The 27,612-nt window shown below is 41.3% G+C and overlaps 1 protein-coding gene across 1 annotated transcript in view; it reads left to right on the top strand.

Moving 5' to 3' along the window:
• Positions 1-27,612, top strand: part of LOC139538674 (target of Nesh-SH3-like) — a 107,834-nt gene that overhangs the window by 843 nt on the left and 79,379 nt on the right. The window contains exons 2-3 of the mRNA XM_071341003.1: positions 2,097-2,176; positions 2,654-2,776. Coding sequence (XP_071197104.1) covers positions 2,131-2,176; positions 2,654-2,776 — 169 coding nt within the window. The 5' untranslated portion in view covers positions 2,097-2,130. The remainder of the gene's footprint in view (positions 1-2,096; positions 2,177-2,653; positions 2,777-27,612) is intronic.

Here is a 27,612-nt window from a genome sequence, read left to right as displayed (position 1 = left end):
TACAAATGTTATTCACAAAATTAAAGATAGACTTCTCCTTAATCAGCTGATTTAAAAAAATATATATATTTTTTTGTTGTTGTTGTAAAAATGACAATTACAACAATACTGAATGAACACTTATTTTTACTTAATATAATACATCAATAAAATAAATTTAGCCTCAAATAAATACTGAAACATGTTCAATTTGGTTTAGATAATGCAAAAACAAAGTGTTGGAGAAGAAAGTAAAAGTGCAATATGTGCCATGTAAGAAAGCTAACGTTTAAGTTCCTTGCTCAGAACATGAGAACATATGAAAGCTGGTGGTTCCTTTTAACATGAGTCTTCAATATTCCCAGGTAAGAAGTTTTAGGTCGTAGTTATTACAGGAATTATAGGACTATTTCTCTCTATACCATTTGTATTTCATATACCTTTGACTATTGGATGTTCTTATAGGCACTTTAGTATTGCCAGTGTAACAGTATAGCTTCCGTCCCTCTCCTCGCTCGTACCTGGGCTCGAACCAGGAACACATCGACAACAGCCACCCTCGAAGCAGCATTACCCATGCAGAGCAAGGGGAACAACTACTCCAAGTCTCAGAGCGAGTGACGTTTGAAACGCTATTAGCGTGCACCCCGCTAACTAGCTAGCCATTTCACATCGGTTACACCAGCCTAATCTCGGGAGTTGATAGGCTTGAAGTCATAAACAGCAGAGCTGCTGGCAAAACGCACGAAAGTGCTGTTTGAATGAATGCTTACGAGCGTGCTGGTGCATACCATCGCTCAGTCAGACTACTCTATCAAATCATAGACTTAATTATAACATAATAACACACAGAAATACGAGCCTTATGTCATTAATATGGTCGAATCCGGAAACTATCATCTCGAAAACAAAACATTTATTCTGTCAGTGAAATACGGAACCGTTCCCTATTTTATCTAACGGGTGTCATCCATAAGTCTAAATATTGCTGTTACATTGCACAACCTTCAATGTTATGTCATAATTACGTAAAATTCTGGCAAATTAGTTCGCAACGAGCCAGGCTGCCCAAACTGTTGCATATACCCTGACTCTACGTGCAATGTACGCAAGAGAAGTGACACAATTTCACCTGGTTAATATTGCCTGATAACCTGGATTTCTTTTAGCTAAATATGCAGGTTTAAAAATATATACTTTTGTGTATTGATTTTAAGAAAGGCATTGATGTTTATGGTTAGGTACAGTCGTGCAACGATTGTGCTTTTTTTTCGCAAATGTGCTTTGGTTAAATCATCCCCCGTTTGGCGAAGTTGGCTGTCTTTGTTAGGAAGAAATAGTCTTCACACAGTTCGCAACGAGCCAGGCGGCCCAAACTGCTGCATATACCCTGACTCTGATGCAAGAGAAGTGACACAAAGAAATTCATGTTAGCAGGCAATATTAACTAAATATGCAGGTTTAAAAATATATACTTGTGTATTGATTTTAAGAAAGGCATTGATGTTTATGGTTAGGTACCTTTTTCGTGAATGCGCACCGCATCGATTATATGCAACGCAGGACACGCTAGATAAACTAGTAATATCATCAACCATGTGTAGTTAACTAGTGATTATGATTGATTGATTGTTTTTTATAAGATAAGTTTAATGCTAGCTAGCAACTTACCTTGGCTTCTTACTGCATTCGCGTAACAGGCAGGCTCCTCATGGAGTGCAATGAGAGGGAGGTGGTTAGAGCGTTGGATTAGTTAACCGTAAGGTTGCAAGATTGAATCCCCGAGCTGACAAGGTAAAAATCTGTCGTTCTGCCCCTGACCAAGGCAGTTAACCCACTGTTCCTAGGCTGTCATTGAAAATAAGAATGTGTTCTTAACTGACTTGCCTAGTTAAATAAAGGTGTTAAAAAATATAAATCGGCCAAATCGGTGTGCAAAAATACCGATTTCCGATTGTTATGAAAACTTGAAATCGGCCCTAATTAATCGGCCATTCCGATTAATCGGTCGACCTCTAGTCTGGATATAGACCTACTGTACCGATTGGACAAAATGTCCGTCTGTCTATCATGTAACCTTTCTCAGCCTGTTAACCCCGCCCACTCTTCTTCCACAGGAAATCCAGGACCGGATACGTATCATCGAACTCTATGCGAAGGACCGGCAGTTTGCAGACTTTGTGCGGCAGCATCAAACGTTAGTGTGGCTCCAATCATTTATTCAGGTCTAACTTGAGATCTGAGCGCGCAAATCAGACTTTAGAAACAGAAAAGGATGAAGGCTGGGAATACAATGCCAAGGGAAAGAGACATTTGGCTCCCAGACACATCTAACCAGCTATGTCTGCCCCAGAGAGACAGGCCACATTAGTGGATACAGACAGTCACTGTGTTTGGTCTCAATGTGACTGGCAGCATATGTCTGTGTGAGGGAGAGAAAAGCAGTGTGAGGTATTGGGTTGCGTGAGCGTGGTGATTTGGCATGCCATCACTAATTAGTCGTATTAGTGGAATCGTGTGCGAATGTATGGGTGCAGGTGTATGTGTATGTCTTGTCTGGTCTGTGTGTGTATTGAGTTGCTTGGATTTGCATGGTACAGTTAGTGCCAGATCTCTGCTGCCTATTACCCACACTGCCCAGTCTAATCCGTGTGTGTTTGTTTGTCTTCCACAGTGCCCTGGATACACGCAGACAGAGCACCCTGGATACACGCAGACAGAGCACCCTTGATAAACGCAGAGAGAGCGCGTCCACGTAGACCTGTATGGGACACTCAGCTGTATGCTGGACAACAAGGTACCTTATCCTTAACTTTGCTCTTTCCCCGCCCTGCTCGTCCTCCTTTGTCAGTGCCTTCTCTCGATTGGGTGAGCTCTGCTGGAATGGGTGTGGTGGCTGTGGGCATATCTGCTGCTCATTGGATGTCTTCCTTTGGGGGAAGACCGGCCTCCCTCCATCTGGAATCATATTCGTTACTTGAAATGATGACAAACAAAATGCAATGCTCTCTAGGATACCCGTTCTTTAGGTAGCAGATAAGACCTGATAGAGTATTACATTTGCATTTAATGTCATATGTCACCCAGTTGTTGATGGAAGAATGTAGCACTGTGAAAGTGTAAATATTTATCCCATTGGAATGTTGGATAGGTATTGTAAGGTGTGATTATCACTGTTTCTGCTGATGTGTTGTATGGACTGTTATGGTTAAAGACTGTATGAACTAGAGACTTTTCTTAAAGGGATGGTCTATACCAGGGGTGCACAACTCAGGACCTCAGGCAACTCAGGCCCTCTGGCAACTCAGGCCCTCTGGCAACTCAGGCCCTCTGGCAACTTCTGCAGGGACTAAAAGCAGCAGATATTGTTGCCCTCTGGACCAGAGCTGTGTGCCCTTGTTATATACCCAGCTGGAGGTTGTTGGAGATTGAGCTCAGTTGACTGGCCAGTGTCTGTGCTGTTCTGGGTGCTATGGGATCTCTGTTGTCTGAGTTTCTGGCTAGTAGTAAGCCTAGGTAGTGTTCTCCTGAAGTTGGGAGAAGCTAGTTGGATGCACTCTGTGGGCAGATCTTAAATCTCAGCCCTCTATGGCTCTGCTGAAAAGTAGTGCACTATATAAAGTAGTGCACTATATTGGGAATAGGGTGTACTTTGACATTTTAAGAAAAGTGGACAAATGGAGGGTGAATCTTCAATTTTTGTTCAGCTGCAATAAATTTTCCCCTCTTCTTTCCCTCCTTCTCTATCCCTCACTCTCTCACTCTACATCAGGAAGCAGTTGGAGTTTGTTTTCTATAGGAAAAAAAGTATTAAGAGAGAGAGGGGGAGGGAGGGTGAGGGTGAGGGGGAGGGAGGGAGGGAGGGTGAGGGGGAGAGATTTTGTTGAAGGACCAAAATCTAAGTGAAAACACATTTAGAATGGAAACAATCTTCAAGGGGAAAAAAGCAAACCAAGGATTTGATCAGGCAGTCTGTTTCCAGATATGTGTTAGAAAACATTCAAAAAATTATATAAAATGTACATGCATAAACAACATGTGCTCTGTGGATAAGCAAACTCAGCAGCTTTCAAATCAAATAAAAATTAACCAGAAACTTCAAAATGGTCCATTCTGTAACAACTAGTTTGGACATCATCCTTGCTTTACCCTGTAAGTATTTCACATGAGGAGGACTGGTTTACAGTGAATCCTCATAGTTACATCTCTTCATGCTATAGGTTTACTTTTCCACATTTGTCTTGACTGTGAATAGTAATAGGAAATTATAAGAATACACAGATCGAACTCAAATGGCAATATATTCCCTATAGTGCACTACTTGCCTAAAGTAGTGCACTATATAGGGTAAAGGGTCCATTTGAGATGTGGCCACAGACATGTAAGATATTTCCTGATTTAGGTTTACATTTCATGTTGTCCTGTCCTTTTCTCTCAGGCCTCTGTATGGCTCCACACAAGCGAGAACACGGGTTACTGTGGTTAAGCACAAGCTTACCTTCCACTTATGATATATTCATGCCTTTTCAATCTGTGTGTTCATTTTTATATACATGTTCTCGTGTGCATAAACTGGTTTTCTCAACATTCTCTTCCTTCATCGGGACTCATAGCCAATGGGATGGATCCAGAACGCTGTGATGTAAATACTTTCGGAGTGTTATGGTATGTTCTTTACACTAGAGTGTCAACGGAATGTGCTTGAAATGTTGACATGTTTTGTTGTACAAAAAAAAAAAATGTTTTTTTTTACGTAAGCACTGGTGGATATTTAAACAAATATTACATTACTACTTGCAGTTATGTCAATGTTTATTCTTAAAAAATAAATAATAAAATGAAGCAATAAATAAAAATACACGTTTTATACGAAATTATTATTCATGCTATGTTTGTTACAGAAGTCACCTGTCGACATGCTTGGTTCAAGAACTTAACTCGTGTCAAGGATTGCTCATATTTTTTCATAAGGTCTGTGGGAACGTGGTTTGGTTACAGTTTCACTGAGGGTTTCAAGTAAGATCACTTTTAGGAGCAGTAAACATTGAACTTGTTCCTTTTTCTGTCCAGCTCCTGTGTCATGTATGGATGTGTATAAACTAAGTGTACAAAACATTAGGAACACCTATTCTTTCCATGACATAGACAGATCATGTGAAAGCTATAATTCCTTATTGATTTCACATGTTAATTCCACTTCAATCAGCCTTGAGACAATTAAGACATGGATTGTGTATGTGTGCCATTTCAGAGGGTGAATGGGCAAAACAAAAGATTTAAGTGCCTTTGAACGGGATATGGTAGTAGGTGACAGGCGCACCGATTTGCGTGTGTCAAGAACTGCAACGCTGCTGGGTTTTTCACGCTCAACAGTTTCCCGTGTGTATCAAGAATGGTCCACCACCCAAAGGCTAACTTGACACAACTGTTGGAAGCATTGGAGTCAACATGGGCCAGCATCCCTGTGGAACGCTTTCGACACCTTGTAGAGTCCATGCCTTAACGAATTGAGGCTGTTCTGAGGGCAAAAGAGTGTGCAACTCAATATTACGAAGGTGTTCTTAATGTTTTGTACACTCAGTGTATACTTAAGCAAAGAGGCCGGAGGGCGTGAGGTATATGGCCAATATACCACAGCTAATGGTTGTTCCTAACCACGATGCAACACGGAGTGCCTGGACACAGCCCTTAGCTGTGGTATATTGGCCATATATCACAAACCCCCAAGATGCCTTATTGCTATTGTGAACTGGTTACTAATGTAATTAGAGCAGTAAAAATACATGTTTTGTCATTCCCGTGGTATATGGTCTGATATACCACTGCTGTCAGCCAATCAGCATTCAAAGGCTTGAGCCACCCAGTGTATATGCTCTGTTAATTTATTGAGCCACTATTTGCAATGATGGGTTGATGAGCACTGATAGGCTAGGTGTTTAGCCTCTCTGCTGTAATCCAAAGAACAGATTAGCATTAGGAGCTGTGGTCTGTGGATTAGGCCAGGACTGTTACTAAGAGTGTGTGCCAGTAGTCAACCTGCGTCACACACACACACTGCCATTACCAGGGCACTCCTATCTTCAGCATGGTTGTATGTGACATGTGGTCACACTTACACTCACCACAATGCATGCCAAATGTATGGTCTGTACTTTGGTGGAACCTCTATGGAATTTTGGGCATTATGTTTGTTGGGTCAGTCAATGTGTATAAGTGTTAGTGTCAGAGAGATGTCTTGTAATGTCTTAATCTGTTAAAGGTTAGTGACTGATGCATTGTGGCAGCTCACCTCAGGGCACAGAGTGTCCCGCTCTGGAACAGCCATAGGCCTTATCCGCCTAATGTCACCAACACCGCAGGGTGGTGGTGAACGAAGACCCAACCAAACGAGCACAGATCCACACAGTCTACTATGTCACTCTCTCTGGGGGATCGTTTTGATTGTCCAAAAAACAATGTAATCGATCACGATCCAGGGATACTTGCTTTGTGTTGTTATTTCATTTTGGGCACTGAGAGAGGAGGTAAGACAGAACCATAAAGAGAAGGGGGGTCCATATGGGGATGGGTAGTTTCCAAACTGGATTATCATGGTTCACCCCCGCATTTGGAAATGGTTTAGCCATGTGAGTGTCATTTGGAAGTTATTTGCCTTTAGCCCAAGTCCCTTTCCCTGCTAATGACAATTTACTGTTCACATAATTTATGAGCATACAGCCTCCAAACAACAAAACTCAGGAAAACATACGAAGAGAAAAAGTGTGATAATAGCACAATATTGTCATGAAGACCTCAAAACTTGGCTATATGGATAGTGACTCACCTTGGATCAGATGCATGGAACGCAGATGACTTAATAACAGTTGTAGACATTATGCCTTCCCCGCCCTGCCTTAGGCACACACACACACACAGCTAGACCGCTCCACTACACCTGTCATCCCTGTGGGACTTCTCCATGACGACAGTGTGTGTGAGGTTGTGTGTGTTTACATCATTAGTCTGACTAAACACACTGTGAGCTCCTCCAGATGGCTCAGTCTGGGCTCTGTTCTCTGGCTACAGTCACTGTGGGTGATCCCTGGTTCTCTGTCAGCCTGAAACATCACAGACAGACCAAAAACACACACAGCCACGCGGGGTGGGACTGGCTAGCAGTGCCCCTAAACACTGACCAAGGGATGGATTCAATCCGTAGTGCCGAAGATCAGCATTATAGTGTGATTGATCAAAAACGACCTTTACATTACAACCACGCTACAACGCTGATCTTTGGCACTACAGATTGAATCCAGCCCCTACAATGATCTATGGTCAATGTCGGATAGGGTAAACTGATCCTAGATCTGTGTAGGTCTTTTACCCACCCAGCTTCAGCAGGCACAGTGACGCCAGAGGACATGATCCTCTCATATGATCCACAGTCCTTAACCCCTGACCCTAACTCACAGGACATAACCAACAGAACATCACAGTTCCTTAGTCTGTCATCCTGTCTGGAATATGAGCATATCTGCTGCAGCTGGGTAGTGGACACTAAAGTGACGGTCAGTGCTTTCCAGGATCCTTGGGAGGTCCTTAACCTAAAACTTAACATTAACCCTTACTCTAACCTTAGCCCTTACCCATTTAAAATGTAAACTTCAATGGGGTAGGGGCATCCCAAGGATCGTGGATAGCATGGACCCTACAGTAACTGGGTCTGAGGGAGCAGACAGAGGGGTGCGTGAGAAGGACACAAGCTCACTGGAAACCCCATGGAGCTGCAATGCATTCTAGAACCTCAACTTAGGAGGAGTTTTACAGGCTCAGCAAGGCCTCCTGCATGGCTCTTATCTGTCACTTCCTCTCTCTGCTTCTCGCTCTCTCTCTCTTTCTGTCTCTCTGTCTCTCTCTCTCTCTTTGCGTCTCTCTCTCTTTGCTTCTCTCTCTCTCTCTCTCTCTATTTTTCTCTCACTGTTGTGCATTCTGCCATTATGCTATTGTGTTTCTCTATTCGACATAGCAACAGCTAACTTCTAAGAAGTTGCATAATTGCTTATTACTGGCAGATTGATCTACAATTTATCCAATTGTTAAACCGCAATCTAATTTTATGTCAACATAATGAATATAAACACATAACAGATTATAATTGTAATTCACTCCATTGTCTGTCAGCTGTCTTTTCCCCTCAGTAATAGTACACATGGGAGATGCTGAGAATCAAGTTCTTAACCAAGGTCTTAATGAGAGACTTGTTCTTATCGTCTTAACCCCTTTGCAGTGTCAGTCTTCTCTTCTAATTTGCCCACTATCCTCACATCATCCACATTGTTTTCCTCATTATGGTCAAAAGCAATGAAAGATCTGTGTTGCTCAATACAACAGTATGCGGAAAGACGAGAGATGTTAGGTCATGGTTTCAGTGAGAGATTGTTCTGGCTGGGGCCTGTCCCACAGGCCCAGGGATTACTCAAGCTTTTAGTTCATGTTAGGGTTGGCACCCACAGACCATCCTTCTGGGGAGAGTTGGGGCTCAGGAGGTGGTTGTGTTGGAGCAATGTGGTGACAGACAGCTTATTCCAGAGCATGAGTTCCCATAACAAATCCTATTCCCATAACAAAGCCAAGCATTACCCATTCATGTGGAAACCCCCATAGTCATTCAGAATACAGTGGCAATTTTGGTCCAGCCCACTATTTGTCAGGAAGCAACGAGAATCAATCTGGACTTTGAACCTTGTATGTGATCAGAAGTTATAATGGGAAAATGTATATTCTCTGTGCTACCACTGGGGGGCCCTGTCTGTGTGTGTACAGTAGGTCTGAGAGTGATGCCTCCATACAAGTAGGATGAAGTTGACCCTGGATTATGCTCATTGTAATTAATGACCATGTTTTCTGCGGTAAATTGTTTTGAATATTTGCCTTTTGAAAAGACACCTTCTTACCCTGGACCTTGATTAAGGCCCGGTTTGTTTCCCCCCGTTATGGTTAGGGTTTGGACAGGGTAAGCTGATCCTAGATCTGTGTAATATCTGAGTCCATGTAGGGTATGCAGGGTATATGTTTTCAAACCTATCAAACGAATCTCCACGCTTTACAACCTAATTTTTATGGGTTAATATCTTTGTGTATTTTCTGTGCATTTCATAGAGACTGCAATCCCGGTAACGGGATGATATGACAACAGCCAGTGAAAGTGCAGGGCGCCAAATTCAAAACAACAGAAATCTCATAATTAAAATTCCTCAGACATACAAGTTTCTTATACCATTTTAAAGGTAATCTTGTTGTTAATCCCACCAAAGTGTCCGATTTCAAATATGCTTTTCAGCGAAAGCACCACAAACGATTATGTTAGGTCACACCAAACCACAATAAGCACAGCCATTTTTCCAGCGAAAGATAGCAGTCACAAAAAGCAGAAATATAGCTAAAATTAATCACTAACCTTTGATGATCTTCAGATGACACTCATAGGACTTCATGTTACACAATACATGCATGTTTTGTTTGATAAAGTTCATATTTATATAAAAAAATCTGAGTTTACATTGGCGTGTTACATTCACTAGTTCCAAAAACATCCAGTGATAGTGCATAGCCACATCGTTTCAACAGAAATACTCATCATAAATGTAGATGATAATACAAGTTATACACATGGAATTATAGATATACCTCTCCTTAATGCAACCGCTGTCAGATTTAAAAAAAAAAAAACTTTAGGGAAAAAGCAAACCATGCAATAATCTGAGACGGAGCTCAGAACAAGAGTCAAATTAGCCGCCATGTTGGAGTCAACAGAAACCAGAAATTACATGATAAATGTTTCCTTACCTTTGATGATCTTCATCAGAATGCACTCCCAGGAATCCCAGGTCCACAATAAATGCTTGATTTGTTCGATAATGTCCGTTATTTATGTCCAATTAGCTACTTTGGTTAGCGCGTTTGGTAAACAATTCCAAAGTCACAAAGCGCGTTCACTAAAACGTGACGAAATGTCCAAAAGTTCCGTAACAGTCAGTAGAAACATGTCAAACGATGTATTGAATCAGTCTTTAGAATGTTGTTAACATACATCTTGAATAACGTTCCAACCAGGGAATTATATTGACTTCAGATGACCGGTGGAACGGAGCTGCCTCTCACGTGAACGCGCGTGGTCAAAGCATGGTCGCCTCATGGCAGTGGTGACTCATTCCTGTCTCCTTCGGCCCCCCTTCACAGTAGAGTCATCAGACGAAGTTCTATTGACTGTTGACATCTAGTGGAAGCCATAGGAAGTGAAAACTCATCCATATCTCGCTGTAATTTCAATGGGAGCTTGGTTGAAAATCTACCAGCCTCAGAAAGAATCCAAACAGGAAGTGGAACTTCTCAGGTTTTTGCCTGCCATATGAGTTCTGTTATACTCACAGACATAATTCAAACAGTTTTAGAAACTTCAGAGTGTTTTCTATCCAATACTAATAATACTATGCATATATTAGCAACTATGACTGAGGACCAGGCCGTTTACTCTGGGCACCTCTGTGCACCTCTGTGCACCTTTCATCCAAGCTACTCAATACTGCCCCTGCAGCCATAAGAAGTTAATTGTGTTTTTTATGACAGTATCTTCCCCAGACATGGATACTGAAATGTTGCTTCCTGTCCTGGCATCTCTAGAGGGGGGAAAACATTTGGCATGGAGGCCCTCCAAAACGTATTAGAGATTAATTAGCCTGTTGATCAATGTTTCCTCAGGTACTGGTTCACTATTAAACTGTTTGTAGGAACTTAATAGAATTGTTGTGTGCCCACGGGACTTACTTCCCTGACGGACTGAAGATATATCCAGCCAACCCAACTCCTCCATCACCCACATGTGCCCAGATAGCTGAGGCCTGGTCCACTGATGAATGGAACACAGAACACAGCAGGAAACATTGAGTCAGGCATGCACACGGAGCATCATTGTCGCTGTCGGATGAAAATCTATTATTGTCAAAACAAAAACTTTTCAGGAAATTTTAAAAAATGACCATATTTTCCCATTAATTAACAAACATACAATTATGAAACTTCAGAAGTTATTTAGAATTGTCTTGGTCCTAGAGTCTTGAAATGTTCAGAATACATTGAGGGGAGTTACAGCTTTCAACAAATGTTGGTTGCTCAATCAGGTTGCCGCTCATTCCAGGGTGTCAGGACCGACTGTTCAGTGTGTCTTATAAAACCTGGCTGATTTACGAACTCACAGATGACCTTCTTAGCCTGAACTCTAACGGTCCTGCACAACGCTCAAGAGAAACTGCTGATGGTCGCAGAAAGAACAGTGTTTAAAACTTGCGGTCTTGTCAGGGACTGCTGTTGACCACTTATAAAATGGTAATTGAAGAGCGATTGGCTAATTGTTATTGGTCACAGAGTGAAGACCATAGATGACTGATGACCATGTGTAGACGGTTACAGAGAACAGAACATACGTCTGAGTTTCATCTTCTCACTTTTCAGTGCAAAATAGAAGCATAGGGTATTTTATTCCTCTCTTTACCAGTCTCTCTCTCACTTCCCTCTTTCTCTCTCGCTCCCCTTATTTCTCCCTCTTTATCTCCCTCTTTCCTCTCACTTTATCACTCTTTCTCCTTCTCTCCCCATGGTTTATTTGTTTATTTTATGACTTTGCTTTCTCCCTCCCGTCTGATGCAGGCCTTCTAATGTCTCCAGCGTGTTTTTTGGGAGTGAGAGAAAGACTGAAAGAGGGAGAGGGAGAAGGAGAGCGGCACGTGGCTGGATTACTACTCTCTTTTCGGCCCACGTGCCTCACCAGCAGACCAGCGGTCTCAGGGTGAGAGCGAGGTCATTGGCTGATAGAGCTCTTGAAGTCATCACCAGGGTCTGTCTGTCTTAGATCCTTAGGCCAGGACCAGTTTACCCATCTCAAATCTTTATCTTTTCCATTGAGTTGAAAAGGACAAAGTGTGGGTAGACCCTCTGACCATGCAAGTAGAAGGTCTGAACCCCAGACAGAGGCCATGTGGTGCTATTCTATTCTGACATGGCACAAATAGTGCCCTTATACCATTTAGAAACATGCAGGCTATATTCTCCTCATTGACACCACATTGATAGATGAGTTCTTGCAGTACACTTGTATGGACCCCCCCAGTGCTTGAGACAGAGAGTGATGTACAGCCACTACTGCATGTGTTCTATCTGCTAATGTGAGCACAGTGACCTTTAAAGGTGAGCTTTGATCTTCTTTCCTATATTCCAAATTGAAAACATATGTATTTCATCTCGCATTCACATTGACAGTGTATTTATGTAACAACACGATATCAGCCACTGTTTGCCTCCGAGAGTCAACGACTCTTTTTCCTCTCCCCTGCCTCTCGTTCCAGAGGTCCTCATTCTCCTTAAACGTTATGTTTTGGCCGTTAAAAAGCAATTTATAGCTCTTTATGATGATTAAATTCCCCTCTCGTCCTCCGGGATGCTGCCCCGGTGCTTCTCTCTGTCACTCAGAGGCCTAGTGGCTGGTGAGGTAACACTTTTCTAGTGATTTATACCAGACAGATGTTTGTGTTTGTCAGTTGTTCATCTTAAACGTAGGGGTTTAGCTCTGATACAAGACCGCCTAACAGAGTTAGTATAGAAAAAGTAAAAGAGACATTTCCTTTCAAAACAACATGCCGTGGTGGATACACTGGCAGCTAATGCACCAAAGATAGATTAGATGAGAAGAGATGGTTAAGATGCCGTGGTGGATACACTGGCAGCTAATGCACCAAAGACAGATTAGATGAGAAGAGATGGTTAAGATGCCGTGGTGGATACACTGGCAGCTAATGCACCAAAGATAGATTAGATGAGAAGAGATGGTTAAGATGCCGTGCGTGTGACTGGCTGCTGAACCTGGGTCGTCTACGTACTTCAGGACTGTGTTAGCACGCTGGGGTAAAGCCTCGGCATTGGCTTGGGGAACTAACGTCTTCTGGTCTTAGACAGTGTTACACATGATGTGACCATGGTTAACTGACCACCCTTTGCTCCTTCGATACATTAGGTTTTAGCTTGGAATTGGTACTCTATCCATTGGCACTGCAAGTTTTTACCTCTCCTGCAGTCACAATGTTGTAAATATTATTTTAACCTCTGAAATTAGAGACCACCGCTTGCTTTTATCTATTGATGTATCTGTCCCTACAGGATGCCTCAAAACATACATATTTGCTTGCCTTTCTTTCCATAACATCCTCTCTGCCATTAGCAGAGCGATTGACATTGCACAGCAAATTATCCAGTGTTAAATGAACACCGACAGTGTTAAATTCAACAATGGGTTAGTGTCTATACAGGTCCGCACTTTTGAGTGTTAAATTAAAATTGTGCTGACGCTGATACACTTTGTCAGTGTTAGGGAATTAATACTCAGTGTTATGCAATAACACAAACTCAGCAAAAAAAGAAATGTCCCTTTTTCAGGACCCTGACTTTAAAAGATAATACGTAAGAATCCAAATAACTTCACAGATCTTCATTGTAAAGGGTTTTAAAACTGTTTCCCATGCTTGTTCAATGAACCCTAAACAATTAATGAACATGCACCTGTGGAACGGTCGTTAAGACACTAATAGCTTACAGACGGTAGGCAATTAAGGTCACAGTTATGAAAACTTAGGACACTAAAGAGGCATTTCTGCTGACTCTGGAAAAACACCAAAAGGAAGATGCCCAGGGTCCCTGCTCATCTGCGTGAACGTGCCTTAGGCATGCTGCAAGTAGGCATGAGGACTGCAGATGTGGCCAGGGCAATAAATTGCAACGTCTGTACTGTGAGACGCCTAAGACAGCGCTACAGGGAGACAGGACAGACAGCTGATCGTCCTCGCAGTGGCAGACCACGTGTAACAACACCTGCACAGGATCGGTACATCCGAACATCACACCTGCAGGACAGGTACAGGATGGCACCAACAACTGCCCAGGTTACACCAGGAATGCACAAATCCCTTCATCAGTGCTCAGACTGTCCGTAATAGGCTGAGAGAGGCTAGACTGAGGGCTTGTAGGCCTGTTGTAAGGCAGGTCCTCACCAGACATTACCGGAAACAACGTCACCTTTGGGCACAAACCCACCGTTGCTGGAACAGACAGGACTGGCAAAAGTGCTCTTCACTGACTAGTCGCGGTTTTGTCTCACCAGAGGTGATGGTCGGATTTGTGTTTATCGTCGAGGGAATGAGCGTTACACCGAGGCCTGTACTCTTGAGCTGGATTGATTTGGAGGTGGAGGGTCCGTCATGGTCTGGGGCGGTGTGTCACAGCATCATCGGACTGAGCTTGTTGTCATTGCAGGCAATCTCAACGCTGTGCGTTACAGGGAAGACATCCTCCTCCCTCATGTGGTACCCTTCCTGCAGGCTCATCCTGACATGACCTTCCAGCATGACAATGCCACCAGCCATACTGCTCGTTCTGTGTGTGATTTTCTGCAAGACAGGAATGGCAGGGTTCTGCCATGGCCAGCGAAGAGCCCCGATCTCAATTCCATTGAGCACGTCTGGGACCTGTTGGATCGGAGGGTGAGGGCTATGGCCATTCCCCACAGAAATGTCCGGGAACTTGCAGGTGCCTTGGTGGAAGAGTGGGGTAACATCTCACAGCAAGAACTGGCAAATCTGGTGCAGTCCATGAAAAGGAGATGCACTGCAGTACTTAATGCAGCTGGTGGCCACACTAGATACTGACTGTTACTTTTGATTTTGACCCCCCCTTTGTTCAGGGACACATTATTCCATTTCTGTTGTTCACATATCTGTGGAACTTGTTCAGTTTATGTCTCAGTTGTTCAATCTTATGTTCATACAAATATTTACACATGTTAAGTTTGCTGAAAATGAACGCAGTTGACAGTGAGAGGACGTTTCTTTTTTTTCTGAGTTTATGACTATATTTGTTAGTGAGAGAGACATGGTTATTGAATTCTTTCATTTTCAGCCCTGTGAGTGAGTACCTACTGTAGGTAAATGTTATCCTTAAAATTAAACTATTTATGACAATACATTACTTGTATCATAAGGCCTTTCTTTGATGGCCATGTTTTACCCCAACACAGTGGTGTTTGGAACCTCCTGGTTTACAGGTCACATCATGCGTGGAAGTCTCATTATGCTGGCTGGCAAAGTGATATGTAATTCCTATTGGTTTACAGGCCACATCAAGCCTGCAAGTCACATTATGCTGACTGGCAAAGTGATATGTAATTCCTATTGGAATCCAGACCGAGTTAGGACGTCCAACATTTGGAATTTTTATTCATACGCAACCTGCATTTAGAATGACTGTCAGCGTGATGTACGTTGATAAAGGAAACTACCTAAACTATTTAAACTGGAACAACCATTTCAGTAACAGGTGCAATAAATGTAACTCATTTATGTTATTTATCTGTGTGTAGCATAAGATTAATCAATCAATGTACATGCAAAATCACATATGAAGAACTATCCTAAAAAAATCTAGTTGCTGTAAAGCATGCTGGGAAATAAGATAATGATGGGTGTGATTTTGATGAGAATGTTTTACTCAGCACAGAGTAGAACTGACACAATCACAGTCAACACTGGTTATTAACACCAACACGGGTTATTTTATACCACTGAGTGTTAATTTCACTCTTGAATTAACACTAGAAACGTTACACTGAAGAATCAACACTAGGTTACACTGGTCAATTTGCTGTGTGTGTATCATCCCGATAATATTTCTGACATCAGAAGTGTGAAAAACATGACCTCAACTTTCGGACATGGACCTGCCAATCCCACTGTCAGCAAGGCTCTCAGCTCAGTGGTTTTGGGTAGGAACTGTTTTTCACAGGGAGGCATTTTTTTTCTCCAGTGAACCCTCCTCTGGCCATCAATAGCCAAGCCGTTGTGTGTCTGTTGACTGGGGGAGGCAGGTAAGGTCCAGATCCTTCCTGGATCATGATGGGCCTCTTACATATCAATCCAGTCTGAGCTCACTGAGGGAATGAAAGGACACAGTGATGTCCAATGCTCTCTCTCTCTCTCCCTTTGTGACATGACATTGCACATGTTTTCTCTCTGTCTGTCTCTATGACATCACACAATTGGGTTATTTCTCCCTTTGTAACATCACAGCTTTGTTGTCCTTTTTCCCTTTTTGACAACAGTTTAATGATTATCTTCTGACCTATATGACATCACAGTTTTAAGGTTTATGGCCAATCTTTGTTGACAATGAGCCATTGATATAATTTCAGAGTGAGCCAACATGTGCAACGTTTATTGTGAATGCAGTCTACTCAAACGCATCTTGCCTATGGCCCTCCGTCTATCGTCATCCATATATTTTATGTATATATTGTTATTCCATCCCTTTACTGTGTATTAGGTAGTTGTTGTGGAATTGTTAGATATTACTGCACTGTCGGAACTAGAAGCACAAGCATTTCGCTACACTCACAATAACATCTGCTAACCATGTGTATGTGACCAATAACATTTGCTTTGATTTAGTTCTCCCTTTGTGACATCAGGGTTCTAGGGAGAGGTGACCTGACTAATGACTTGTTTCCCCCCCTGGATCTGACCATCGTTTCCCCCAGTGGTGTAAAAGTAAAGATATATTAATAGTCAAATACTTGAGTAAAAATCTAAAGGTATTTGGTTTTAAATATATTTAAGTATCAAAAGTAAATGGAATTGCTAAAATATACTAAAGAATCAAAAGTAAAAGTACAATTCAAAATAATTTTGATTTCCTTATTTTAAGCAAACCAGACGGCACCATTCTCTTGTTTTTTTTAAATGTACGGATAGCTAGACCCTCAGACATAATTTACAAGCGAAGCATGTGCATTTAGTAAGTCCATCAGTAAGGATGAACAGGGATGTTCTCTTGATAAATGTGTGAATTGGACCATCTTCCTGTCCTGCTAAGCATTCAAATTGTAACGAGTTTTTGGGTGTCAGGGAAAATGTATGGAGTTAAAAGTACATTATTTTATTTAGGAAAGTAAAGTACAGTAGTAAAGTAAAAGTTGTCAAAAATAGAAATAGTGAAGTACAGATACCCCCAAAAAACGACTTAAGTACACGACTGGTTTCCCCCCTGCTCAAACCTTCATCTGGGCCTCAGTCGGAAGAGACGTGGACAGTGTGGGTGAGGAAGGTGCGCATGGAGAGTGGCCTGTTGGACTTGTTCCTGCTTCTGTGGAAGATCTTCCATCCATAACTGTCAATTGGCTAACGGACATTTTTTGTTTTGTTGTATTTGAGATTCTTGCTGTAATGAAAAGTGCTATACAAATTAAATCTATTCTTATTTCTCCCTTGGTGACAATTGTTTTAGGGCCCTATTTCGTTTTTTTGTGACATGTTTTGTTACAATGTTAAGGTTCTATATTTCTTTGTGACATCACAGTGTCCTCTCTCCCTCTGACATCACAGCTCTTAGTCTCTCCCTCTCTTCCCTCTCTCTCTCTGTCTGTCTAGGTCGCTCTCTCTGGCTCTTTGTCTCACACTCATGCTCTGCGTGATAGCTTTAATTTAGCACACAGGCTGCATGTCCTCGAGTCTAGTGTGTGAGCTGAGGCCAAGTTCCAGTTGGTTCCGCTCTGTCGGAAAAGCTTCCAGAAGCTCCTGCTCTTCCCACCTGGACTCTCTTCTGTCTCAGTGATAATCAATGGGAGCGCTGTGATCGCGCTCCTCATCCCGTGTGCTTGAGGACTGTGTTTACATGCTGTTGTGACAGCCGTTCAACCCGGGAGCAGACAGAAAACATGTGCCGTGGAAGAGGGAAGACATTCCGTGGAACAGGAGACCGTGTGCAGCTGCAGAGGGAAGGGGCTCGGAGGGCCGGGGAGTGAGACAGTGAGAGAGAAACATAGGACTTAATGAGTGAATCTGTGCCAGTGGATCTGCATGTTCCAGGGCTTTGCTTTGAGAAACTACACTTCGATACCATCGTTACTAGGTCTGCAATGCATTGTTGTCGTCATAACTGTCATAGTAATCACCTTTGTCATCGTAATTGTCATTATCACCACCATCACCACCATAACATCATCATCACCATCATAGCCATCATCATCATCAGGAACCACTCCAACCATATGCCCAGCTCCTGATTCTATGGTTTCCACATAATAGTGAACCCTTTTCATTTGATAATCTTTTCCCGTTGAATGGTCATGTAACAAACAGTGCATGCCGATGTACTTTTCTTCAATATGAACCATATGGGCAGGCTGGGCTGGGACTTGGTCTGTGCTGTCTCCGTGCCCGACCATTTTTGTTACTTTATCCTAGTGGGGAAAGGAGGGAGAGGGATAGATGTGGTGTTGAGCTTGAGAAGGTTTCAGCATCTCTCAGAACATGTTTTATGTTTCTTACTTTAAACCCCCTCCTCTCCATCCCCCCTTCCATACATTACCTCATAATTTAGGAGCACAAAACTGGGCCATCCCTCCTTTCTGATTGGTTGGACGGCATGACAGATCTCCCATTGATTGGTTGGTTTGCCAACTCTGCTCTGGCTTGGGATTGGAAGACCAAATGGGCCGACAAACAAAACCAGTTTTGTGACTCTGGATGGCTGTCCAAGCAGGGGGGTGCTGTAGCAGACGTTGTTGATACAAATCTGTATTTTATTTCCAAAGGTATAAACAAAGACTCCCTGCTATGTGGCATATTGAAACGCAATATTACGTAACAGTAGAGGAGCAGAAGGTTTAGACCTGTCAGTCTCAACCTGTTTCTGTTTCTTCTTCTGGTGATAGACAGTCCTGTGGGGCTCCATAACGAACATCAAATCTGACTGTACTGGAGGACCAGACCATCTGTACGTTACTGTAAAAAGAACAGAAAGAAAAGGACAAGCAGCGTCTTGTGGCTGGGTTTCCCCAATGCCCACTGGCTGTGCTGGTTCCTTGACTGGTACGTTTCTAGCCAGTCCGGTTAAGGTATGGTAATAAAAGCCTACAGTACACTATGTCCCTCTAGCTCAATACTGAGTTGAACACACATTATTTTCCACTTCTCTCTCTAGTCTAGGCCTATACTGTATCTGTTGCAGATGAAATCCATCATCTGATGTGAGTTTTCAAGACCACTCTAGTTCAGTGGGAGAGGAAACCAAAGTAAACTAAATCAAAAGATTATAGTCTGGGTAAACACAGATTATGGGAAGAACAGGATGAAGGAAATATGGAAACCAAAGGATAAAACTACTTTGTATTAGCACTGGTTTTCCTCCATCGCAACCTGTTTGAGTTGGCCTCTGCGTTTTGGGGATTCTTTAAATATGTGTCTCACCACATTTACTGTAAGTGTTGCTTTAGATCTGATACCTACTGCTGTGCTGAGATACCATACCAACCAATTATTAAGCATTTGAGCGGAATGTTTGAAAAGCACTTTACAAATAAAGTTATCATTGTCTATGATTAATAAAACAACATATAGGAAATACAATGATGATGAGATGGAGCGCTTATTGTCCCCGTTCCCTTTCCCTCTTCTGTCCCTCATCTCTCTCCATCTCTCTCCCCCATCCCTCACTACTCTCTCTCTCTTAGGATATCCCACAGTCTGCAGCAGCATTATTTATATTATATGTATTTATTTTTTACCCATCCACAACCCTCTTCAGAGGACACATATCTTGTTTGTTTTTTACAGCTTTTTTGCTACATATACATAAATTTTGCATACATGGTACTTTTACATAAAGCAATCACATAACAATAATACATTACCAAACATAAACTCTTTAACCCCACCCCTCAGCCACTCTCAGCCCATCCCACCTATCATCATAGACCACCCTCGTTTGGTTTCCATGTGCCATATGTTTTTCAATTGTGCTGTGATGTTTTACATACATTTTGAACCTTTCTAATCATATAGAATCCACAGATTGTGATCTAAAGATGAAAACCTTTCCTACGAGTATTATTCTAATATTTATTGACTGACTATGGCTTTCCAATTCACCAAACACTGCTATTTGTAAGATTAATTTTAAGTGAATGTTGTGATTTTCTAACCAGTCCTGAACCTGTGACCAGAGACGAGCTACGTAGGGACAATACCAGAATAAATGATCAAGTGATCCTGTCTCTTCGCAGCAAAATCTACAGAGCTGAGATGGTTGTATGCCCCATATATACAGCATTCTGTTAGTGGCAAGAATTTTGTATAATATTTTAAATTGAAAGAACTTGAAGTGTTGAATCAAGTGTTGTTTTTTGTACCAGTTCATAAACCATGTGCCATGGAATCGGTACATCGACAATCTCTTCCCATCTATTTTGCAACCTCTATGGCGCAGCTGTCAATATTTTTGTTCTCAAATGAAACTGGTATATTTGACTATTTATGCCAATTCCTTTCAGCCAATTAGTATCTTTTATATATGGCAGGCAAACAAGTTCCCTACCTTCTCTCTTTTCCACTGGCCTCCTCCATTTTTGTGGTAATGCTGCAATCAGTTGGTTGTAAGTTTGGATTGAGCAGACATTCCCATATATTTTCAATAGCTGCATATGTGACAACTCCACCGCTTAAAATCATAATATCATTAATAAATATAAAAATTTAAAAGATCCATAAAGAATGTTTTTTTTTATTAATCTGTATATTTGAGTTTAACCAAAACATTTGTTGTAATATTTGTTCTATCTTTTCTTGAGGATAAAACTGAAATTGTAACCAGCTTTGTATGGCTTGTTGAAGAAAGGGTGATACTTTAAACAAATGTAATTTTCAATTAGTCGGAAATTAAAAGTTGTAATCTGTATGAAGGCAAAAAGGTCATTTTTGAACAAAGGATGAGCCTTTCTTAATAATCTACTTGAGAACTATTTTGGGTTTAGGCATAACTAACAGTTGAAGTCGGAAGTTTACATACACCTTAGCCAAATACATTTAAACTCAGTTTTTCACAATTCCTGACATTTAATCGTAGTAAATATTCCCTGTTTTAGGTCCGTTAGGATCACCACTTTATTTTAAGAATGTGAAATGTCAGAATAATAGTAGAGAGAATTATTTATTTCAGCCTTTATTTCTTTCATCACATTCCCAGTGGGTCAGAAGTTTACATACAATCAATTAGTAATTGATAGCATTGCCTTTAAATTGTTTAACTTGGGTCAAATGTTTTGGGTAGCCTTCACAAGATTCCCACAATAAGTTGGGTGAATTTTGGCCCATTCCTCCTAACAGAGCTGGTGTAACTGAGTTAGGTTTGCAGGCCTCCTTGCTCGCACACGCTTTTTCAGTTCTGCCCACAAATGTTCTATAGGATTGAGGACAGGGCTTTGTGATGGCCACTCCAATACCTTGACTTTGTTGTCCTTAAGCCATTTTGCCACAACTTTGGAAGTATGCTTGGGGTCATTGTCCATTTGGAAGACCCACTTGCGACCAAGCTTTAAGTTCCTGACTGATGTCTTGAGATGTTGCTTCAATATATAATTTTCCTACCTCATGATGCCATCTATTTTGTGAAGTGCACCAGTCCCTCCTGCATCAAAGCACCGCCACATCATGATGCTGCCACCCCCGTGCTTCACGGTTGGGATGGTGTTCTTCTTGCAAGCTTCCCCCTTTTTCCTCCAAACATAACGATAGTCATTATGGCCAAACAGTTCTATTTTTGTTTCAACGGACCAGATTTCTCCAAAAAGTACGATCTTTGTCCCCATGTGCAGTTGCAAACCGTAGTCTGGCTTTTTTATGGCGGTTTTGGAGCAGTGGCTTCTTCCTTGCTGAGCGGCCTTTCAAATTATATCGATATAGGACTCGTTTTACTGTGGATATAGATACTTTTGTACCTGTTTCCTCCAGCATCTTCACAAGGTCCTTTGCTGTTGTTCTGGGATTGATTTGCACTTTCCGCACCAAAGCACGTTCTTCTCTAGGAGACAGAACACAAATGTTTTAATGATGAGTATTGTATTGAATGGCCTCTAAAAGTACTTTTAAAAGTGTCCCATACAATAAGGACTAACTGCCTTGTTCAGGGTCAGAACGACAGAATTTTACCTTGTCAGCTCGGGGATTCGATCCAACACTCTAACCACTAGGCTACCTGCCGCCCCAAATAGGCTTTGATTAAATTTCAAATATCCCCGTTCACGTGGAAATTCTGTAAGCGTTATATGGAGGTCAATTAGATGGTGGTCCAATTGCATTCGGTCTCCTATTAATACTTTTTTTTTTTTACTTTTGATGCTGGCAAGAATGAGACCAGGAAGTAATCAAGACGACTAGCTTGATTAAGCCTCCTCTATGTATATCTCACTAGGTCAGGGTTTTTCAGCCTACATATATTCACTAGTTCTAATGTATCCATGATATTTATGATCTCCTTAAGTGCTTGAGGGTGACAGTTTGTAGTGTGATTTCCTCTACGATCCACTGTGGTACTTAAAACCGTATTATAATCTCCCGCCATAATAATAGATTAATTCGTTGCTTGGGAGCTCAATAGATTATTATATATATTTTCGAAGAAGTGTGGATCATCATTATTTGGGGCATATAGATTAATTAGCCAGATCTGTTTTTGGTCCAAAAGTATATTTAAAATGATCCAGCTTCCTTGAGAATCTGTTTGCACAGTTTGCACAATCGAATTAACATTTGTATTAATTAGATTACCCCTTTTGAGTTTCTTTGCCCATGACAAAAATATATTTCACCCTCCCAGTCCCTTTTCCAGCCGACCTCATCTATATTTGTGGAGTGAGTTTCCTGTAAACAATAGATATTATATTCTTTCTCTTTTAGCCAGGTAAAAATGTCTTGTTTTTTTATGATCTGCTAAGCCGTTACAACTGTAACTGGCTATACTTATTTCACCACTTACCAAGTTTCAATTATACTTACCACAGCCAATCTGCATCAGCATTGACTGACAGGAAGTCTGGTTGACATCACTCAGCATCTGAAGGCTGTTTACTGTAGGGAGGTGAACAACTCAAACGTAATGGTCATTATAGCGAGGATCTGGACAGACAGAGGCTGAGAGAGTATCAAATGGAATATAATGCAATACAGTCAGCTTTTTGGGGGTATTTTATTAGGATCCCCATTTTGCAGCAGCTACTCTTCCTAGGGTTCACACAAAACATAAAACATGACATAATACAGAACATTAACAGACAAGAACAGCTCAAGGACAGAACTACATCAATTTTTTTAAAGGCACATGTAGCCTACATATCAATACTTATACAAACTACCTACAGTAGGTCAAATAGGTTTGTGTTGTGCATTGTGTTGCCAGGTTTGCTGTTCATTTGAGCAATATGAGATGAACAGAGTTCCATACTGTGTAGAAAAGTTTAGAGAGGAAGTGGGTAAAATTGACTGGTCACCTGTGCTAGATAGTGTAGGGGTAGACAGTGCATGGGAAGCCTTTAAATGTAGATTCCTTGATGTGGTGAATGTGATGGCTCCCATTAGACGGGTCAGGGTAAAGCAGAGATCTAGCCCTTGGTTTAATCATGAGATTCTAGAATCTATCCAAGCAAGGAATAAGGCCTTTAAGAAATGTAAGAACTCTCAAGAGCAGCATGATTTTGTCCTATATAAACATCACAGAAATGAAGCACAGAGCAGGATGGATGAAGCTAAGAGGGGTTACTTTGCTGAGAAAATAATTGAAAACAGAAATGACCCTAAAAAGCTTTGGAAATCATTTAAGGAACTAGGCTGTAGTAATACTACCAAAAACAAACTAAACAGTATTGGACTGAACATCAAAGGGGAGATGGTATATGAAAAGGTTGCCAATGAATTCAACTCTTTTTTTACTTCTGTTGCCAGCAAGCTGGTTAGCAAGCTGCCCACCAGTTCTGGTTTGTATGGAAGCAACCAAGTCAAGAGGTATTATGTAGAGTTAGGGGTTCAGCCAAACTCTTTTTCTTTTGCAAAGGTAGCAACAGCCAAAATAGTCAGTATGCTGGCAGAGCTTAAATGCTCCAAAGCCACAGGCCTGGATAATATTCCTGCAAGGTTTCTAATAGATTCTGTTAAGCAAATTGGCCCTTGTATTACGCATATTGTTAATCTCTCTCTTGAACAAGGCACCTTTCCCAGGGACATGAAACAAGCTAAAGTTATACCTCTGTATAAGAAGGGGATAAAGTCTGACCCTGGGAATTATAGGCATGTATCTATCCTCTGTGTAACATCAAAGATCCTGGAGAGAATTGTACATGAGCAAATGTATGAATATGTTAACAAACAGGGTCTAATGTATGATTTTCAGTCGGGTTTTAGAAAAACATACTCCACCGATTCATGTCTACTTTACTTGACTGACTTCATCAGGAAAGAGATTGATGAGGGAAATCTGTGTGGAATGGTACTGCTTGACCTACAGAAGGCCTTTGATACAGTTAACCACTGTCTCCTAATCTCCAAACTGGACTCCATGAAAGTGCTAGCTACTGCCCTCATTCAATGCCATTTTGACTATGCTAGTACTTCCTGGTTTGGGGGCTTATCTAAACTTATGAAGGGGAAGCTCCAGGTAGCCCAGAATAAGTTGATCAGGATAGTATTGAAGGTGAGTCCACTTACTCACATAGGCAGGAGCTGCTTTCAGGAACTAAACTGGCTGCCTGTTGAGGCTAGGGTGTCCCAGATTAGACTAGGTTTGGTTTACAGGAGTATTTATGGTCCTGCGCCCAGATATCTAAGTGATTACTTTCCTCGTGTTAGGGATGCACACAATCACAGCACCAGATCAGGTGTTGCTGATGTGTGCTTATACAGGTACTTTCTTGTATACTGGAGCCTCAGAATGGAATGAGTTCCCTCTGCCTATAAAAACAACGTCCTCTCTGGACAGCTTTAAAAATAAAGTAAATATATGTTTGATGTCCTCTGTGCCCCTAGCAGTTCCAGTTACCCCTATGATGTAACTGGAATGATGAGATAGATGTTCTTCTTTTATGTTTTTGTTTTATTATTTCACTGCCATACTGTGTTCGATCTTGTATAGCCACAATGGAAATAAGTCCCAGACTTTATTGTGTGTTATCCTCGATGATTTTATTCATGTGCATGTATGACTTTTAAGTTTTATGTGTGCTTGTTTTTTAAAATGGTTGAATTAATAAACTAAACTAAACATGCAATAATGGCTCTATATAACACTTTCTTGAAATAGTTTAGGATTTGGCGACTTTGAAAAGCCCCATGGTGGCATGTCTGGTTGGGTAAGTGTGTGTGTCAAAGCTGTGTGAAAGTTGACTATGCAAACAATTTGGGATTTTCAACACATTAATGTTTCTTATAAAAAGAAGTGATGCACTCAGTCTCTCCTCAACTCTTAGCCAAGAGAGACTGGCATGCGTAGTATTTATATCAGCCCTCTTATTACAATGAAGAGCAAGATGTGCCGCTCTGTTCTGGGCCAGCTACAGATTAACTAGGTCTTTCCCTGCAGCACTCGACCACACGACTGGACAACAATCAAGATAAGACAAAACTAGAGCCTGAAGGACTTGCTTTTTGGAGTGTGGTGTCAAAAAAGCAGAGCATCTCTTTATTACGGACAGACCTCTCCCTATCTTTACAACCATTGAATCTATATGTTTTGACCATGACAGATAACACTCTAAGGTAACGCCAAGTAATTTAGTCTCCTCAACTTGTTCAACAGCCACACCATTCATTACCAGATTCAGCTGAGGTCTAGAACTTAGGAAATGATTTGTACCAGATACAATGCTCTTAGTTTTAGAGATGTTCAGGACCAGTTTATTACTGGCCACCCATTCCAAAACAGACTGCAACTCTTTGTTAAGGGTTTAAGTGGCTTCATTAGCTGTGGTTGCTGATGCGTATATGATTGAGTCATCAGCATACATGGACACACATGCTTTGTTTAATGCCAAAGGCAGGTCATTGGTAAAAATAGAAAAGAGTAGAGGGTCTAGAGAGCTGCCCTGCAGTAACACCACACTTTACATGTTTGACATTAGAGAAGCTTCCATTAAAGAAAGCCCTTTGAGTTCTGTTAGATAGATAACTCTGATAACTCTCACATACTTTTTTCAACAACAGGTTATGGTCAATAATATCAAAGGCTGCACTGAAATCTGACAGAGCAGCTCCCACAATCTTCTTATTATCAATTTCCTTAAACTAATCATCAGTCCTTTATGTCAGTGCAGTACATGTTGAGTGCCCTTCTCTATAAGCATGCTGAAAGTCTGTTCTTAATTTGTTTATAGAGAAATAGCATTGTATTTGGTAAAACACAATTATTTCCAACAGTTTGCTTGGAGCTGTCAGCAAGCTTATAGGTCTGCTGTTAGAACCAGTAAAGGCCGCTTTACCACTCTTGGGTAGCGGAATTACTTTGGCTTCCCTCCAGGCCTAAGGACAAAGACTTTCCTCTAGGCTCAGATTTAAGATATGACAGATAGGAGTGGCTATAGAGTCAGCTACCATCCTCAGTAGCTTTCCATCTAAGTTGTCAATGCCAGGAGGTTTGTCATTATTGATTGTTAACAATAATTTCCCCACATCTCACACACTAACTTTACAAAATGCAATGCTTTTCTTTCATCTTTTATTTTTTTGTGCATGGATACGATGGCTCAGTGTTCGTTGTTGGCATGTCCTGCCTAAGTTTGTCCACTTCACCAATGAAGTAATCATTAAAATAATTGTCAACATCAAATGGTGTTGTGATGAATAATACATCTCATTTGATAAAAAATGGAGTTGAATTGGTCTTTCTGCCCATTTCATTTAAAGTTCTCCAATGTGTTTTCCCCATCATTCTTTTTATCATTGATCTTGGCTTCATAATACAGTTTCTTCTTTTTGTTGAGTTTAGTCACATAATTTCTCAATTTGCAGTAAGCCAGCCAGTCGGATGTGCAGCCAGACTTATTAGCCACTCCTGTTGCTCCATCTCTTTCAACCATACCGTTTTTCAATTCCTCATCAATCTATGGAGCCTTAACAGTTTTAACAGTCAGTTTCTTAACAGGTGCATGTTAATTAATAATTGGAAAAAGCTATTTCATAAATTCATCAAGTGCAGCGTCTGGATGCTCCTTATTAATCACATCAGACCAACAAATATTTTTAACATCATCCACATAAGTCACAGCAAAATATTTTGTATGATCTCTTATATACTATTTTAGGCCCAGCTTTTGGAACTTTGGCTTTCCTGGATATAGCCACAATCCTGTGATCACTGCATCCAATGGGTATGGATACAGCTTTAAAACAAAGTTCTACAGTATTAGTAAAAATGTACAAAACAGGAAAGGGCCTTCCCCAAACTTTTGCCACAAAGTTGGAAGCACAGAATAGTCTAGAATGTCATTGTATGCTGTAGCGTTAACATTTTCCTTCATTGGAAATAAGGAGCCTGAACAATGAAAAACAGCCCCAGACCATTATTCCTCCTCCACCAAACTTTACAGTTGGCATTATGCATTAGGGCAGATAGCGGTTTCCTGGCATCCGCCAAACCCAGATTTGCCCGTTGGACTGCAAGATTGTGAAGCGTGATTCATCACTCCAGAAAACGCATTTCCACTGCTCCAGAGTCCAAAGGCTGCGAGTTTCACACCACTCCAGC

This window comes from Salvelinus alpinus, chromosome 14, assembly GCF_045679555.1.
Source record: "Salvelinus alpinus chromosome 14, SLU_Salpinus.1, whole genome shotgun sequence".
NCBI classification, from domain to species: Eukaryota; Metazoa; Chordata; class Actinopteri; order Salmoniformes; family Salmonidae; genus Salvelinus; species Salvelinus alpinus.
The sequence above is the reverse complement of the archived record's forward strand: the minus strand, read 5'-3'. Positions and strand labels throughout refer to the sequence as shown.